Below are 16,596 nucleotides of genomic sequence, written 5' to 3'. Positions count from 1 at the left end.
TCACCACAGCCCCTCCAACACTTGTTGCTCTCTGATTTGCTGATTTGGGGTAGCTAAGGGGTGTTGGGTGGTATCTCATGGTTGTTTTGATTTGCATTTCTCTTATGGATAATGACAAGGAACACTTTCTCATATGCTTATTGGCCATATTGGGTCTCCTCCCTAGTGAAAGTTCTTTTCTGTTCTTTTGCCACTTCCTTAGGGGGTTAACTGTTTTCCTCTTTTTGCAGGTCATGATGGTGTTGTAGATTTTAGTAATGAGCCCTTTGTCTGATGTGTCATTACTAAAAATCCTCTCTCAGTCTGTAGGTTGTCTTGTCACCCTCTTGGTGAAGTCTTTCGAGATGCACAGGTGCTTTATTCTTATTAAATCCCATTTGTCGATTTCTAGTTCCCTGTGTATGTACTGTTTCCTATTGCAGTGAGCCTATGAGCTCCCTGGGCCAGTGCTCTGAGGTTAGTCCCAGTTCCCTCCTTGATGGTCCTGATGCTTTGGGGTTTAACTTCTAGGTCTATGATCCACCTTGCATTTATTCTTGTGCATGGCGTGAGGTAAATGTCTTGTTTCATCTTTCTACATGTGGATATCAATTGTTTCCAGCACCACTTGTTATAAAGGGCATCTACTTCCTACTTGATGGTTTTGGGACTCTTATCGAAGATCAGTTGTCTATATGCTGATGATTTTACTCTTGGGCTTTCTATTCTTTTCCACTGCTCTGAGTGTCTGTCATTGTGTCAGTACCATGCTGTTTTGACCACTGTAGCTGTGTAATAGATATTAAAATTGGGTAAGGTGAATCCTCCAAAATTGTCCTTCTTCTTGAGGAGTTCTCTGCTAATTCTGGGTTTCTTCCCTCTCCATATGAAATTGGTGGTCAGGTTTTCCAATTCTTTGAAGAAGGTTGATGGTATTTGAACTGGTATAGCATTGAACTTGTAAAGTGCTTTAGGTAGAACTGTCATCTTTACTATGTTGAGCCTTCCAATCGATAAGCAGGGGTTGTTCTTCCATTTGTGGAGGTCGCTTTTGGTTTCATGTAGTAGGGTCTTATAGTTTTCCTTATATAGGTCTTTAGTATTTTTTGTTAATTATTTTCCTATATATTTCAGTTTGTTTTTAGCTACTGTGAATGGTACTTCCCTCTTAATCACCTCTTCCATGGTCCTGTCTGATGTGTGTAGAAAACCCACCGACTTCTGTTTATTGATCTTGTATCCTGCTACTCTTCCATATTCCTCTATCACTGTAAGTACTCCAGTTTTAGAGCTTTTGGGGTTTTCAATGTACAGGATCATGTCGTGTGCAAATAGCGATAGTTTCACCTCCTCCTCTCCCATTTGGATCCCTTTGATGTCTTTCCACTGTCTTATGTTGTTAGCCAGAACCTCCAAAAAGATATTGAATAGAAGTTGGGACAGGGGACATCATTGTCTTGTCCCCTTTTTCAGTGGGATTATCCTTGTGTTCTCCACTGACTATGATGTTGGCCATTGGTCTTTCATAGATAGCTTGAGGAACTTGCCTTCCCTCTTATCTTCATAAGTGTCTTGATTAGGAATGGGTGCTGGATGTTGTCAAATGCTTTTTCTGCATCTATGCATATTATCATATGGTTTTTACCCTTTTTCTTCTCGATGTGATGTATAATATTGATGGATTTTCGGATGTTAAACCATCCCTGCATCCCTGGGATGAATCTTACCTGGCTGTGGTAGATGATATATTTTATATACTTTGGATTTTCTCAGCCAGTATTTTGTTAAGGATTTTTGCATCTATGTTCATTAGAGATATCGGTCTGTAATTCTCTATACCTGTGTGGTTTTTTCCCTGTTTGTGTACCAAAGTAATGCTGGCTTCGTAAAATGAGTTTGGAAGTTTGCCACCCTTTTTTATGTTATGGAATACTTTGTGGATGTTTGGTGTCAACTCTCCCCTGAAAGCTTGGTAGAATTCTGAAGTGAAACCATATGGCCTGGGGCCTTTTTTGTTGGTAGGTTTTTGATGACCCTCTCTATTTCTTCTTTCACTATGGGTTTGTTAAGGTTCTTGATCTCTGTTTGAGATAATCTAGGGAGAGAATGTTTACCCAAATATTTATCCATGTCTTCCAGGTTTTTGAATTCATTAGAACATAAACCTTCATAGTACTTTTGATTATCCTTTTATTCTCATTGGGTCTGTTTTTATTGCCTCTCACTCACCCCTCATCTGGCTATTGATGTTTATGCCTTTCTATCTTTGGTAAGCTTGCCAGAGGACTGTCAATTTTGTTAATTATTTCGTATAACCAGCTTTTAGCTGGTTATCTTTTGCATTGTTCACTTGTCTTCCCACTGTTTTAACTCCTCCCTGATTTTTATTATTTCTTTTCTCTTGCTATTGACCCACTATAGGGATGGCTCAGACTGCTGTGTGGGTAGAGTACCCCGAAGGCTTACTAACTCGCAGTGGTGATATGTTTCAACAACTGAGGGGGGCTGATGCCTCAGTGAGTGTCCTCAGGCTGGTTTGACCTGGTTTGTCAGGGTGCCCTTAGCGACCTTTTTTTGTTTAGTAATAATAAGTAATTTAAAAAATAACAATTAAAAAGTAATTTTAAACAAAATTTTGGGAGGAAAAAGAAAAAAATGGAGAGGAAGAAGCAGAAGCTATAAAGGAGGAGATAAAAGAAGTGATAATAGTAAAAGTAGAAGGAGCAGGGGAAAAGAGATAGAAGGAAAATCTATGGAACAGGGGAAGAAGAGAAGCACTAGCAATAATGGAAAAGGAGGACGAAAGAAGAGAATAAACAACACAGAAAGTAGAAAGAAAAATCAGCGTGAGATAAAAGATGTATATATGTATGTATACATGTGTATGCATACATATATGTATATATGCACACGCATGTATGTATGTATATATATATATATATACATAAATTTCCCCCCCTTCTTTTCCCTCCAAGTTCTAGTGATGCCTAATAGAAGGCAGAGGTGGGTGAGGCTTCGCTGCCATGGGTTGTGGTGCTGATCTGGGCTCCCCAGCCGGGCTACGTGGGAGGAAAATGCTCTTCGGATCAGCAAGCCCTCCCACATCCCTGGCAGGCCTATAGAGTTGAGCCTGTGGGAAGAGGCTACACAGGCGGAGCAGCCCCCTAGGACACCATGGTGGTGAGAGTCGGTTGAGGCACATAAAGGGCTCCAGTGGGGATTGCAAAGCCATGTCCTAGGCTCCCTTGCAGACAGGGACATTTATCGCTTAAGCCGCTGGCCCTGTGAGCTGCGCAGGCTCTGCAGCGACTTGGTTGAGCTGGATGGGACAGTGTCAGCTCTGGCGGGAAATGGTGCTTGTCCTCTGCCCAGGAAGGAGTGTGTCACAGCAGGCTCAGAGCCGTTGCCACGTGCTAGAACCCCCACAGCGCACCGGGGAGGGCAACTCTGCTGTCGCAGGAATGCAAAGCCCTGTCACTTGCGCTCCCAGTAGACAGGGGTGCCCACTGTTGGTGCTGGAAGGAGGGCTCAGCAGCAGGCAGATCTCTTGCCCTTCGCCTTGGGCACAGGGCTCCGTGGTGGCGCAGGCCAGCCTGAAGTGCCGGAAACGCAGTATTGGGGGTAGGAGTGGCTGCATTCGGGCTGCAGGCTAGCGCTGGCGGGAAGTGCAGGCAGCGCAGCTTCCTGATCCCGGAGTGGAGTGGGAGCTAGGCTGATGGGGGTGGGAGCTGCCCCCCTGTGGCCTGCCGGTCAGTAACCTGGGCCTTGGATGTATGGTGGGAGGGACATGGGCCCAAGGGCAGATCGCTGACACAAGGGGAGAGGGGAACCGCAGGAAAGGGAAGCTTCTTTCCTAGTGGGGTCCCGCGAGTGGGCAGCTGCTGTAGGGGATCGTTCTGAACGTGTCTCTGCAGGGCAGGCAAGCCACTCTGGGCTCGGTCCCGGTCTGGGGATGGAGTGGGGCTATAGTTAGTCCAGGCTGTGATGGCGGTAGTCTAGTGACCCGAGATGTCCCACCAATCGGGTCCTGTATCCCCAAGGCCCCTGCTCCGGACAAATGTGTGGGGTGGGGGTGGGGTGCTGTCCTGCGGGTCATATTTTACTGACCAGACTCCCACCACTCGGCTACCTGAACACCAAACCCCCTTTGTTCCGAAAAGCTCTCAGAGTATGCCTGTACTGCTTTATAATTTAACTGTTCATTTCTTGCATTATATATCTATCTATCTGTATATAATTTAACAGTTCATTTCTTGTGTTACATATCTATCTTTATAAATAAATAAATAAAATTATCAGCAATCTGGTTTTATCTCTCTAGAGAACCCTGCCTAGCACAGTTTATGAGGCCAGAGGTTGTATTCCGTGCATATTTATATTTGCTTTCAATTACAGTGCTTTCTCTGCTTTTGATTCCCAAATAAATGAAAACCTAAACATCTTCCTTGGAGAATAAAAGTTAATGGAAAATTTGCCTCAGCTTTGGGCATTTGTGTTGACATTTAGCTGTTTAGTCTAGACAAATAATCAACTGCATGTGCAGCAAATTATTTAATGTCACTCTTCTAGCCAAAGTCTCTAACTCCCACCAAAGGACTTTTCCCTGCCATGAGTCTGATAAGAAGGTGGGGGAAGATACTGATAGGATTCATCTGTAAATTAGGAACTAGATTTGCCACTGGCGTGCCATCCTGCTGTGTATAAAATGAGCCCTTTGAGAAGCAGGAGGAGGGTTCTCATTACCAGCAAGAGCCAGGAGTAGAGCTGCTCCTCTGGACCTCAGAGTCCCATGCATTGAACCTCCTGGATCCAGATGGCAGCTGTACAAGCAGAGGAGCAGCAGCCGAACCAGAAACCAAAGCCTGGAATGGAGTTCTGACCTTCCCAACTGTGCTAGATAGATAATAATTAGTCAATTTGAGGATTAAGAGTGTAGGGGTCGAGTCAAGGCTGTCAATCTAGAGATCACCAATGAGACTTCTGTGTGGGCATGGCCTTCTCCTGAAAATTCTGGGAAATCTGGTACTTCTTCCTTGGAGGCAGAAGACATCTCTCTCGCGCGCGTGCTCTCTCTCTGCTACTCCTGGGAGACATTGCAGAAGACAAGCCACATGGATGCAACCAGACCTCGGAAGCCAGAGAAGCCACACAGAGATCCCTGCCAGCACTGAGATGCTTCCAATGACACTGGATCCAAAGACGTTCTACCCACTAGCCTGTGATTTTCTGCATTCAGTATCATTGCATGTGTTTCATGCATCTGAAGAGGACTTTGTAGATTGATACCGGAAATATGGGCTAATATCAAACTTATGGACTTGCTCTGGACTGGGCTGGGATGTTTTCTCAATGTTCAATTCCTCTTGTATATAAAACTCTTTCTTATACATATGAGTTTTATGAATTTATTTATCTAGTCTACCTGGGCTAACACACCAACCCACGGAGAAAGTTGAGCACTTTTGTGCAGGAAGCTGACTTTCAGAGTCGGGTGATTGGGTGGGCATTTACTTGGGGGAAGTGGGTCTTCCTGAGCCATGGAAGTGGAGCTGAGTATTTTCCAGCTGGGGCTCATTGGAGTGGGATGTTCTGGGTACTTCATTCAGGGAGTTGGGTTTGCGGACTCACTGAGCTTGAGTTGAGTGCCTTCAGGTTGAGGCTTATGGCAGAGTGGTAGAGCCCTGTGTGTATTAATGAGCAGACCTGAAACTTAGTAACATACCATGGTAACAACTACCCTGAGCAATTTTCACTTTCCCTTACTAAACCCTTTAATCATGAATTTTGTCTGTGAATTCTGTGTAGTCATTGCAATGGCTAATAGAGCCCAGGGAAATCAAGTAGAGAAGAAAAATAGAGAATATTAAGATACATCCTCTTTATAGATTTGTAATTAGTTAATTGAGCAATGTATATTTTTGATATTTTAAAAAATTGTCCAGTCTAGTTGCATTTAGAAAGATCATGTTAGCACTATGTCATTAAAAACAAATTCTTTAGTTCTGAGGATGTTTATTTGCTGGATCAAAGCCTGGAGCCGCAGTGATCCATGGGGACCCAGTGGCACAACTGGTCATTTTCCCCGAAGTTGTCCTGTCCTCTCCACTACATTCCCTGTGGACAGGGGCTGGATGGATGGCTTTATTCACCTTTGTGATCCCTGTCGCACCTAGCACAACATATTGTGAATTATAGGGGAATTTAATTGAATTGCCTTCCACAAAAATATTTTTCTTGATAAATATAGTATACTTTGGGGAGGCTGCTGCTCAGTAAGAACCTAAGGAGCCCTAGTGGCATAGTGGTTACACATTGGGCTAACTGCAAGATCAGCAGTTTGAAACTACCACCTTCTCCTTGGGACAAAGACAGGGTTTCTATCAGTGAGGACCATATCTAGTTTTTGTTTATGTGACTCGTCACATATGGCTCATGGAAAAATGAGATTAAAAGGTACTGAGATATTTCCCCCCATAAACTCTCTGATGCCTCCCTTGTCCATTCCACGCAGTAATTGAAATATTTGCTTAAAAGAGCTTAATACAATTTTTAACTAGACTTGCTTTATGTTTTCCTGAGATGTCTGAAGGCCCATATCGCCTCACTCTATAATTCCACAGAAAACAACCAACCACGCATTTTGAGGTGCAGATAGCTTGCTTTATTTTGTTCTCACTATTTCAAGGAGGTCCAACAATTACAACTAACAATTGAATTTATTCCTGCATGAGAAGAACTACATCAAATCAATAATGTTTGGGCAGTTAGTTAATATTGTTGTTACAACAGCTTGATAATGGTGTTCTTATTTATTTAATGCTGTGGCTCAATGCTTAGTTGCCCAGGTTTTCAGGTGTAGTTTAAATTTAGAGCTACCACACAAAGGCGATTGGCTGCACCCCTGGACCTCCAAGAGTTGCCACTGCCCTGGCATAGGAATACTTGAATAGCTTGGTTCAGTGAGGGGATGGCCAGGAGATGGTACTTTTCCAAGCTACCCAGGCACTCTCAATGTCAGAAACAGTGTAAAATGGGCGAACAAAGTGTTGGCCGTAACACTTTGCTCTGGTAGTAATTAAGTCGTGATAATTTTGAAGTATGACATCATCAGAGAATGTAAGACGTTCAAGTGTTGCTTACAGGAGGGTAAATGCAAACATCACCAATGCCTTACATTTCTGGTTCAATAGGTGCTGGTGTCCATATCGGGCGATGCACTTGGCATCATCTTTAGTTGGACCAGATATCTTCAGTGGGGAATTCTCGACCCACTGAGGCATTCTTAGACATCAACATTATGTTGAGGCACAAATATTGATTAGGCGTTGAGCAGGGTATTCGTTCCATGAGAAACTTTCTCCTACCAACTGTTTGTTTCAAATGTTACATCGTAAAATGTCACAAAACAAATGGTACAAAACGTTATAACCGTTGGTCTGGCTGTATACAATATGTACATGTCACTAGCAAGTGTACGCTTAAGATTCATAGGTCAATCATTAGGAAAAGCTGGAAATGCACATTTTTGAATTTTGACTCCCTTAGATCGATACAAAACTATTTTCCCCATATTTACAGATCAGAAAGATTAGTCCATGTGAATCATTCGTGAAAAATTCAGGAGGGTGTGCAAAGCTGAGAGAGCTCAGGCCCTCTTACATGGATCGAATACTTATATTCACGGTAGCAGAGTCAGACCCAAATTCGTTCCCTAAGCTTAGGGTATAAAGTCCACCGTCTTGTTTCTGAACATCCATGATGATCAGGGTGGTCAAGTCATCGGTGTTTTCAATATGGAATCTTCCGTGTTGCTCTTGATTGTGAATTTTTCTTCCACTGCAGGACCACGTTATTTCTGGGGCCGGCTCCCCGGTAAAAGCACAGGCTACCGTTAGAACTTTGCCTTCGTCGATGGTGATGTCGGGCGGGAGAGCTTCAATTTTCGGTGGAACTCCTTGGTGAACGATAAGAAAAGGATTTAAGATCACAGGACAAAAGGAGGACTTTCTTTCTACCGAATTGTAAATTCTAGAGACTACACCAAGCTATTAGGCTTCGCTGCCTCTACTGGTAATTTTGTTGCTCACCTCTTACGCCTGCTTTAAGCATTTTACTAGTTGAGCTTTCCAGGTGTGCCATACTAGATTGTCCCATAAAACTGCTGGAACTCATTTGTACAAAGGACTCTTGCATGGAGGACATGCTTTGGGCAGACATGCTTGCAAATTTCATTTCACTCATGCTGCTAGCACTGCTGCTGCTGAAAGTGCTGAAAGAGGCCTCCTGCTTAGAGGCAGACATTCGGACTGACTGAGACGAGACGCTTCCTTGCAAGCTCGTGTCATCGCTTGTTCTCAAGACTACCTCTCTGGAAGGTTCTTCAACTAGAGCTGTGGAGCATAGCAGATGGACAGTGAACACCATGACATCTGGTTAATTGGTGACATCTGACGCTGCACGACTTATAGAAAGTAAGTCATTAAAGGACATGTAGAAAGAGAAAGTGTAAATACACACACACATGGAAACATAATCCAAACAATTTGCTGTGGAAGCAGAAGCAAGTACATGTACACATACATTTGTCAAGAGCCGGCTCAGTGTCTCCAGGAAACGAACCCTTCTGTTTCTATCATTACATTGTATGCAGGTGCTGGGAATCACCAGGAGAAAAATGAGAATCACACAGAGAACAATGTATAGACTGTGCATTCTGAAAAGAGATGTCATCACCAGGCACTTGATGGCACCGCACTTGGAAGTTTAAGGTAGTCCGGGCTCTGCTGAGCGGTAAAGACCGTTGACCACAAGGAGGGTTTGCACAGCTGCGTCTGCTTCTTTTCTTACATGGGAACCAGCTAGCGTTAAGCTTACTGTGCTCTGAGGAAAAAGGCAACACACAAAGAAACACAACACATACGAGCCTTGACTAAGAAGAGAGAAAGGCAAGGGTATACTTACGGAGGACCAGTAAGGAAGCTGTCGCCGAACATTGGCCCCGGAAATTTTTGGCCTTAATTGTGTACTTTCCACTGTCGCTTACTGATGCGTTTCGGATCTCAAGAGAATATGCATTTCTGGAGCGACGCACACTGACATTTGAAGAAATGGAAATCTGTAAAAAAAAAAAAAAAAAAAAGAAGAGAAAGGAGTGTTTCTTTAGACCTTCCAGGATCGATGTGGTATTTCAATGCTCCCCAATCACAGAATCAGAATGAAACTTACTGGTAAGTTGTCTTTAAACCATTCGATTTCAGGGGATGGCTCCCCAGTGATTTCACAAGTAAAGAGAACATTTTGTCCTTCGTTAGCATTTTGAGATCTGGGCTGGGTGATGAAGGCCGGCGCGTCAGAGAGCTCTTTGCTCAGTGCCATATCAAAATGGCATTTGGTGATACCCTGGCTGGTTTTGCCTATGCAGGTCAGGATCCCCGCGTCTTTGTGACTGGCTTGCTTGATGGTCAGCGTCTGATCGCTGCCGGAGATACCATATCTGTACTCCTCGGAGTTGGTGAGCTCGATTCCATTCAGTACCCATTTCACCTCTGTGGCACCAGCCATGTTGGCTTTTAAAGTCACTTTCTGGCCATCGGTGATGTTCATCTGAGTAGAGGATGCTATAATCTCAGTGTGAGCAGTGATTTCTTCTGATGCCGGTGAGGCTTTGGTGATTTCTTCGTGGACAATGGATTTTCCCAGGGAGGCTGTTTTTGATTCTTTGACTTCTTCAGAAATCAGAATCTTTGATGTTTCCTCCTTGAGGGCTAACTTTTCTTGAGATTTCACCTCTGACACCTTAATTTCTTCAGAAATTAGGGCTTTTTGGGCCGTTTCCTCTTGGACAACTGCCTTCTTCTGAGATGTAGTTTCGGAGGTCTTTTGTTGTGTAGACACTTTCTGTGCCTCAGAGTCTTTTGCAGCTAAAAAAAAGAAACATCTGTAAGGCAAACATTAAGGAAACGGGCCCTGCCGTTTATTCTTTTGAACAATCTGCAGGTGAATTATTCACATAGAAAGAAAAATATGTATGTATACACGGTGTGGGTAATACCTAATTCTTTCTCAGCCCGCATCTTGGAAAAGCATCATGCATGACTTTCAGAGATCAGTACAAAGATTCCTCAACCTAAACTCACATTCAGGCAGATTTTGAAGATAATTCTAATGACTTAAGGGAAGGAGAAAAAAAAGAGACTTGAAAAGAGCAGAGGATTTGGGATCTCTATGGATTTAGATTAGCCAATTGTTCTGGTGTGAAGACTGACATGAAAGCAAACTGATTGGGGAAAAGTCATTAGCTTTGTTCTGTCTAGAAAATTGAGGGCGTGAAGGTTTAGGGATGCAATGCTATTTTGCCTATATAGCTGACTTAATTCTTAGGCATTCTTGTAAGCATGGGCTGGCTCTCTGGAATCTTACCTACCACCACATACAATGAGGTGCCCCATAAGTGCTTTCTATATTAATGGGAAAGATCTTGACTTCAAATGTTTGTGTTAACATTGTGGAACTCAGAAGAAATTGATTTTAATAAAACCCTGTATGTGTGTGTGCTCATGGCTTACTTAATGAGAGGGGAAAGGTACTGTTTACAAACATTTCTGAACCGGGCTGGTTAGGAAAAAAAGTCAACTTACCTTTGATTGTTAACTTGGAGTGGGACGACACGGATCCAGCAGGATTTGTTACCGTGCAATTATACAGCCCACTGTCGGAAGCATCAGTCTTCTGTATTACTAAAATGAACTCTCCTTTGTCTTCAGAGAGTTTGTATTTTCCTCCTTGTGTAATAGTCTGCGGAATATAAGTAATTTGGATTTTATTGTAAAAGTCATTTAATGTCAAACTTCATTTGGGAGATGGGATGAGGGATGGATAACATTGAGATAAGACTTAGGAAACGCTTACCTTGCCATCCTTTGTCCAGATGACAGTTGGCCAGGGTTCGCCAGCAGCTTTCACGGCAAATTTAGCAGGACTGTCGGCAGAAACCATTGTATCCTGCAGCCCTGTAATGATGACTGGCTTTGAGGCAACTGGTGCGGCAGTTTTGGGCTCTGTTTTCTTGGTTTCTGTTGACTCGACAGTTTTCTGGGCCTCTCTCTTGGTTTGTGATGCGCTTGAAACCTTCTCATGAATGCTCTTGAAGGCTTGGCCCACAAACTGGAAGCTGGTTTTGGAAGTCCCTCCTTCACCAGAAATCTCACACACATATTCTCCACAATCGGATTCTGCGAGGTGGTGGATTTTGAGCTCGTAGGTACCATCTGCTGAATAGTGGAACTGGAAATGTCCGTCTTCCTTCAGCTTCTTGCCGTCCTTATACCAGGCGACTTCTTTGGCGCACAGCGCGCTGCTCTCCACCGCGCAGGTCAGCTTTGCGAGATCTTTAGATGTTTCCGCTTTTAAGGGCTGGGTTATCTTCGGTGGGGCAGAGTCTGGGAGCTGCTGCAATTTCTCCGTTGGCCTGGGTTTTGCCTCTGTGGGTGATGTGGCTTTGGGATGAGACGCCACCGGTTCCGGGGACTTGACTCGCTTTGGGGACTTCACCGCTTCCGGGGATTTCACCCGAGGCTCTGGGGACTTGACTCTTGGTGGTGACGTTACGACCTTTTCAGTGACCCTGGCCTTTTGAATGGTCAGCGTAAACTGCGCTTCTTGTTTGCCCTCGCTGTTTTCTACCACCACGCTGTAGCTGCCCTCGTCGGAAGCCTGGACGGAGGAGATCTCGAAGGTCGACTTGTACTTGGTGGTGGTCACCTGGTGACGGGCAGAGGCGCTCATCACTCGTCCTCCGCGCAGCCACGTCACGGTGGGCACCGGCTCGCCATCCGTGTCGCAGGAAAACCTTGCAGACTCGCCTTCGTAGACGGTTATGGACCGGGGCTTCGTGAGGATCCTGGCTTCCAGGGTCGTCTTCGTCTTTCTGCGCGTGGATTTTTCTTCCAGCGACTTCGCTTCCAGAGCGGTGCTTTTCAACTCTGCAGAGGCCGAGTGCTCGTAGGAGGAGCGGCTCTCCCGGGTCTCCGTCAGCTGGGACTTCACTTCCCGGACCGAAGAGGAAGCTTCCATCTCGGATGTTTTCTTAAAGGAGGCAACGGCGTAAGCCTCCGTCTTGGTCAGCTCGGGGAAAACCGCTCTGGGGACGTCCTCGTCCCTGCGCCGGGAGGCGTAGGTGGTGTAGTCTCCTCCGGTGACATCCAGGGTGGCATAGTCAGACGCTTCCCCTTTGTAGTTGGTGCACACGGCGCGGTACGTGCCGCTGTCTTCCAGGTGGCAGTCCAGAATTTCCAGCGTCAGGACGCCGCTTGTGTTGGTGTAGTGGATCTTGCTGCTCTCTTGCAGCTCCACTCCGTTGTGGTACCATCGGATCTCTGCCGTTGGCTTGGCCTGCACGTTTAGGATAAAGCGCGTGCTTTGGCCACAGGGCACCCTGTGGGAGCGCATTCTCAAGGTGATGCGGGGCGCGTGGTCCAGCGTGAAAGGCTGCTGGCTCAGCACTTCGTACTTCCTTTCCGACGTCTTCTGCGTCTTTAGAGCGGCCTTCATGGACTCGTACCTGGAAAAGATGTCAAACCTCGCAGACCTCTCAAATCTGGAGAGTGATCTCTCGCTGGACACGGGGCTGGGGGAACGTGGGCGCGTCCGCTCCGGCGTCGGCGACCTTCTCTCCGCGTCCTCGTCTTCGTACTCCTGCTCCGCCGGCTGGGGACGCGTCCGGATCAGTTCGGACACGGGCCTCATCAATTCGATGTACGTTGGGGACAGGGAGCGCCGGCGTCGCAGCAGCCTGGTCACAGAGGAAGAGGCTTCTCGCTGGCGGCGTTTGGAGATTTCAAACTCTTCCTCGATCTCTGTTATCTCGGTCACCTCTCGCTGTCGCCTCGACTTCTTTCTTGTCGTCTCCTGCCTTGACATGTGGTCAAGCTCACTTTTGTATTCCGCCAGCCGCTGGGTGGTGGTGACCGGCCGCAGTAGTTCTTCATCCTCCTTCTCCGCCAGGATGCGTCGCCGTTGCTCGGCCTGGCGATGCGCGACCAGGGCGTGCCGCTCCCGCAGCTCCGCGTACCGGGCGCTCGTGTCGGCCTTGGTGGGAACGTGGTAGGTGGTGTATCTGAAGTCTTTTCGCGTGTCCTCCACCTTGATGTGCGCTGTCGGCGAGGAATAGCGGAGACTCGAGAGCTCAAACCGCGGGGGGCTGCGGCTGGGGGGTGAGGCCGAAAACCCTAATTCCAGCTCTTCCTCCAGACGTAGGCGCTCCTCCTCTGTCCTTTTCATTGCCAAGTAGTCGTCAATGGGAAGGAGTAATTCTTCGTCGGACATGTCACCCAGAGACCGCCTCCGGGGTCTGTAGTAGTAGTAGTCATAATCTGGAGAGGGGCTGCGCCGGCGGGCTGGCCTCACCATCTCCAGGTCATCCTGGGTCAGCTTGGGGATCCGCCACTTAGGCCTGTATTGATCCGTAATGCGCGGAAGAGGCATCACGTAGAATTGCTCCCACCTGGAGAGGCGGATGCGCTTGGGTCTCTTCTGCACCACTCTGTCCATTTTCCCAGGCATTTCAAACTGATCCCGGATCTTCTTGTACCATTTCATGTCAGACATGGGCACGAACTGCTTGATGTGCTGGTCTTCTTCGATCGTAGTCTGTCTGTACTTGCGCGGCTGCGGTATCTCGTATGGCATGCGGAGTTTCCGCTCCTCCCGCTTTTCTTCCTGCTCAAGTTTAAACTCCCCCTTGACAGTCTTGGTGCTGACAGCTGGTTTGTACAGGATGGCAGCTTCACGAAGCGCCTCCTGGGCTACCTGTGTCAGTGGTACAGTTTCAGTGCGGGACAGGATCTCGGCCATCCTCAGCGTCTTGTCTATGTGTTTCTGGACATGCCGCTCTCGCTCCTCTTTACTCTGGAACTCCTGCTTGACGTACCTCAAGCGTTCCACTTGGAGGTGAGCCTGGCAGCTAGTGGAGCCAGCTGTGTTGGTGGCAGTGACCCGGTAGTAACCCGTGTCTTCAGGCAAAGTATCCCTGATGTGCAGAGCATAATAATCCAAGCCTTCGTGGACAATTTCAATGTTCGGTCCCAGCGACAGTGGCTGCCCGTCTTTTTCCCATTTCAGTGTTGGCGGGGGGATGCCAGACACTCTGATCTCAAAGCAGACACTCTGTCCTTCTTGGCAATCTGCGTTTGCCAGGAGCCGCTTGAACATGGGCCGTAAGGTGGTATCTGTTGGAGGTGGGTGAGGGGTGACCGTCAGCTTGGCTTTACAGCTGTCTTCCCCATATTTGTTCCTTGCCACAACGGTGTACTCCGCATCGTCATCGGTAGTCACGCTGTGGATGGTGAGCTGGTAAAGGCCCTTGTCAGTCTCGAACGTGTATTTCTTGTCGTCATCACCTGGCTTTATTTTCTGGCCTGATTTATACCACGTTACACGAGGCTCTGGGTGGACAGTGATGGTGACTCCGAACCGGACGTTTTCGCCCACGTAGGCAGTCCTGTTGTAGAGAGGCAGGGTGAATTCCGGCGGCCTCTCTAGGAGTCTCATGGCATCTGTTCTGCGCTTGATTTTCTTTGTGGTTCTGCGGCAGTAGTAGTCGTACACTTCTCTCACCCCTTTCACAAATAGCTCCGCGTAAGAGCTGTCTTCGCCGTAGTCATTGACTACTTTGCACCTGTAGGTACCATCGTCAAATTTGGTGATGTCTTTGATGTAAATGGTGGCCACTCCGTCTTCATAGGTGATTTCATATTTCTCACTGTTTTCTAGCTGTCTGACGCCAAAGTACCAGGTCACTTGGGTAGACTGGTCGTAATTTTCAATTTTGCAAACGTATTTGACATAGCCTCCTTCCTCTCCGACTGCATGCATTATCTGCCCGGAGACGGGGCCGATTTCGATGGGGGCCACTCTAACCTTAGCAACACTAACCCCTTTCTGAGATCGGATGGCGCCCCCACAGGATATTCTGGCTGCGGACACAACCATGTTGAGGTCTTTCTTGATCAGGGTGTGGTAGTACCGCCGGTGCTTCAGTGTTCTGATCACTTTTGTACTGACCCTCTCTGTCTTCTGCTTTAGCCACGGGTGTTGGAGAGCCTCGGTGGCGGTCATGCGGGACTTTCGCTCTTTCACTAACAGCCGCTCCACAAAATCCATGGCTTCAAGGCTGTTATCTTTGAATGCTTCTTCATCGAAAGCATACTCAGCATTCATGATATTCTCAATGACCTGTTGGTTGGTTTCGGCCTGGAAGGGGTTGATGCCGCTCAACAGCACGTACACCAGGGTCCCCAGGGACCACATGTCTGTGGCTGTGCTGACCACATCGTGATGGTGGACTTCGGGCGCATAGTATTCAGGAGCGGTGAACAGAAGCCTGAAGTTGTCCCCTGGTTTCAGCTGGCGGGCTTGACCAAATTCAATGATTTTAATCGTGGAGCTTCTCCTTGTTTGGTAGATGATATTTTCTGGCCGAATGTCAAAGTTCCCAATGTTATGACTATGCAGGAACTCCAGTGCTTCACAGACCTGGCGGACATAACTAACAATTTCTCTTTCAGTAAGTTCAAAAGCACTCGTGTTAATGCGTTCAAATATGTCGAGTCCTGATATGAACTCAAAGATCATGATCAATTCTTCCATGCTTTCAAACGATTCATGGAGATACAGGATGTTTCTGTGTCTGGCAATGTTGAGAATGGAAATTTCCTTCTTTACCAAAACCTGATCCGTCCCCTTGACTTTAACGAACTTGGCCATGTATGTCTTCTTTGAGGATGTTTCAACACAGCGGTGAACAATCCCGAACTGTCCACGCCCAAGATCTTCAGCAATCATGTACTTCTCGTAGAGTTCCTTGGTAGAAGAGTGAGACGCTTTTGTCATGGAAACTTCTCGGGTTTCATCCACCTCTTCATCATAGTTCTTGGCTCTGCTCTTATCTTCTTTGGTTATGGTTGGTTCGGAAGGCTGGGAAGGCTTGCTCAGGCCAAATTTATTCTCAGCTATGACACGGAACTGGTAACTCGTTTTTCCAAATAGGTTGATCACAGTGTACCGAGTTTCTCGAGCTTGCCCCACCCGGAGCCATCTATCTGCTGTAGTTGCACATTTTTCAACAATATAGTTGGTGATTTTGCTGCCACCGTCAGAAGCTGGCTCAGTCCACGTTAAGTTGACAGAATCTCTTGAGACCTCGCTCACTTTGACCCCTCTGGGTGGGTCAGGAACATCAGCCACATCCAGTTCCACCGTCTTCTGATCGATTCCAAATCTGTTTTTAGCACAGACTACATAGAAACCGCCATCTTTCCGCTCCACTCCATTGGGGAAAACGAGTGACGTGAAGGATCTGGTGACAATCACTTGGTAGTGGCCATTATTGTCAATGAGATCTTGCCCTTTCTGCCAGGTGATCACGGGATCTGGTTTGCCGCTGAAAGGGATCTTGATGCTGATCGCTTCACCTCGGAGGGCATGAACTGCTCCCATGCCTTCCAGAGTTTTCGGCAGATGGATCTTAGCTGGAACTGCATCAGAGTGAAAAGAAGAGATACTATTATTTAGCAACACCAAACCACATCTATTTAAGCCCTGCCCTCTCCCGCAAGTGAA

At 46.7% G+C, this 16,596-nt stretch overlaps 1 protein-coding gene across 1 annotated transcript in view; it reads right to left on the bottom strand.

The window, feature by feature from the left end:
* Positions 1–7,563: 7,563 nt before the first annotated feature.
* TTN (titin) overlaps positions 7,564–16,596 on the bottom strand; it is a 285,763-nt gene continuing 276,730 nt past the window's right edge. Inside the window, exons 307-312 of the mRNA XM_075530312.1 lie at positions 10,888–16,511; positions 10,617–10,773; positions 9,205–9,899; positions 8,941–9,094; positions 8,067–8,369; positions 7,564–7,933 (exon numbers count right to left, since the gene is read on the bottom strand). Coding sequence (XP_075386427.1) covers positions 7,635–7,933; positions 8,067–8,369; positions 8,941–9,094; positions 9,205–9,899; positions 10,617–10,773; positions 10,888–16,511 — 7,232 coding nt within the window. The 3' untranslated portion in view covers positions 7,564–7,634. The remainder of the gene's footprint in view (positions 7,934–8,066; positions 8,370–8,940; positions 9,095–9,204; positions 9,900–10,616; positions 10,774–10,887; positions 16,512–16,596) is intronic.

Source organism: Tenrec ecaudatus, chromosome 13, assembly GCF_050624435.1.
Source record: "Tenrec ecaudatus isolate mTenEca1 chromosome 13, mTenEca1.hap1, whole genome shotgun sequence".
Taxonomy (NCBI): Eukaryota; Metazoa; Chordata; class Mammalia; order Afrosoricida; family Tenrecidae; genus Tenrec; species Tenrec ecaudatus.
Note: the sequence above shows the minus strand (reverse complement) of the source record. Positions and strands in the feature narration are given on the sequence as shown.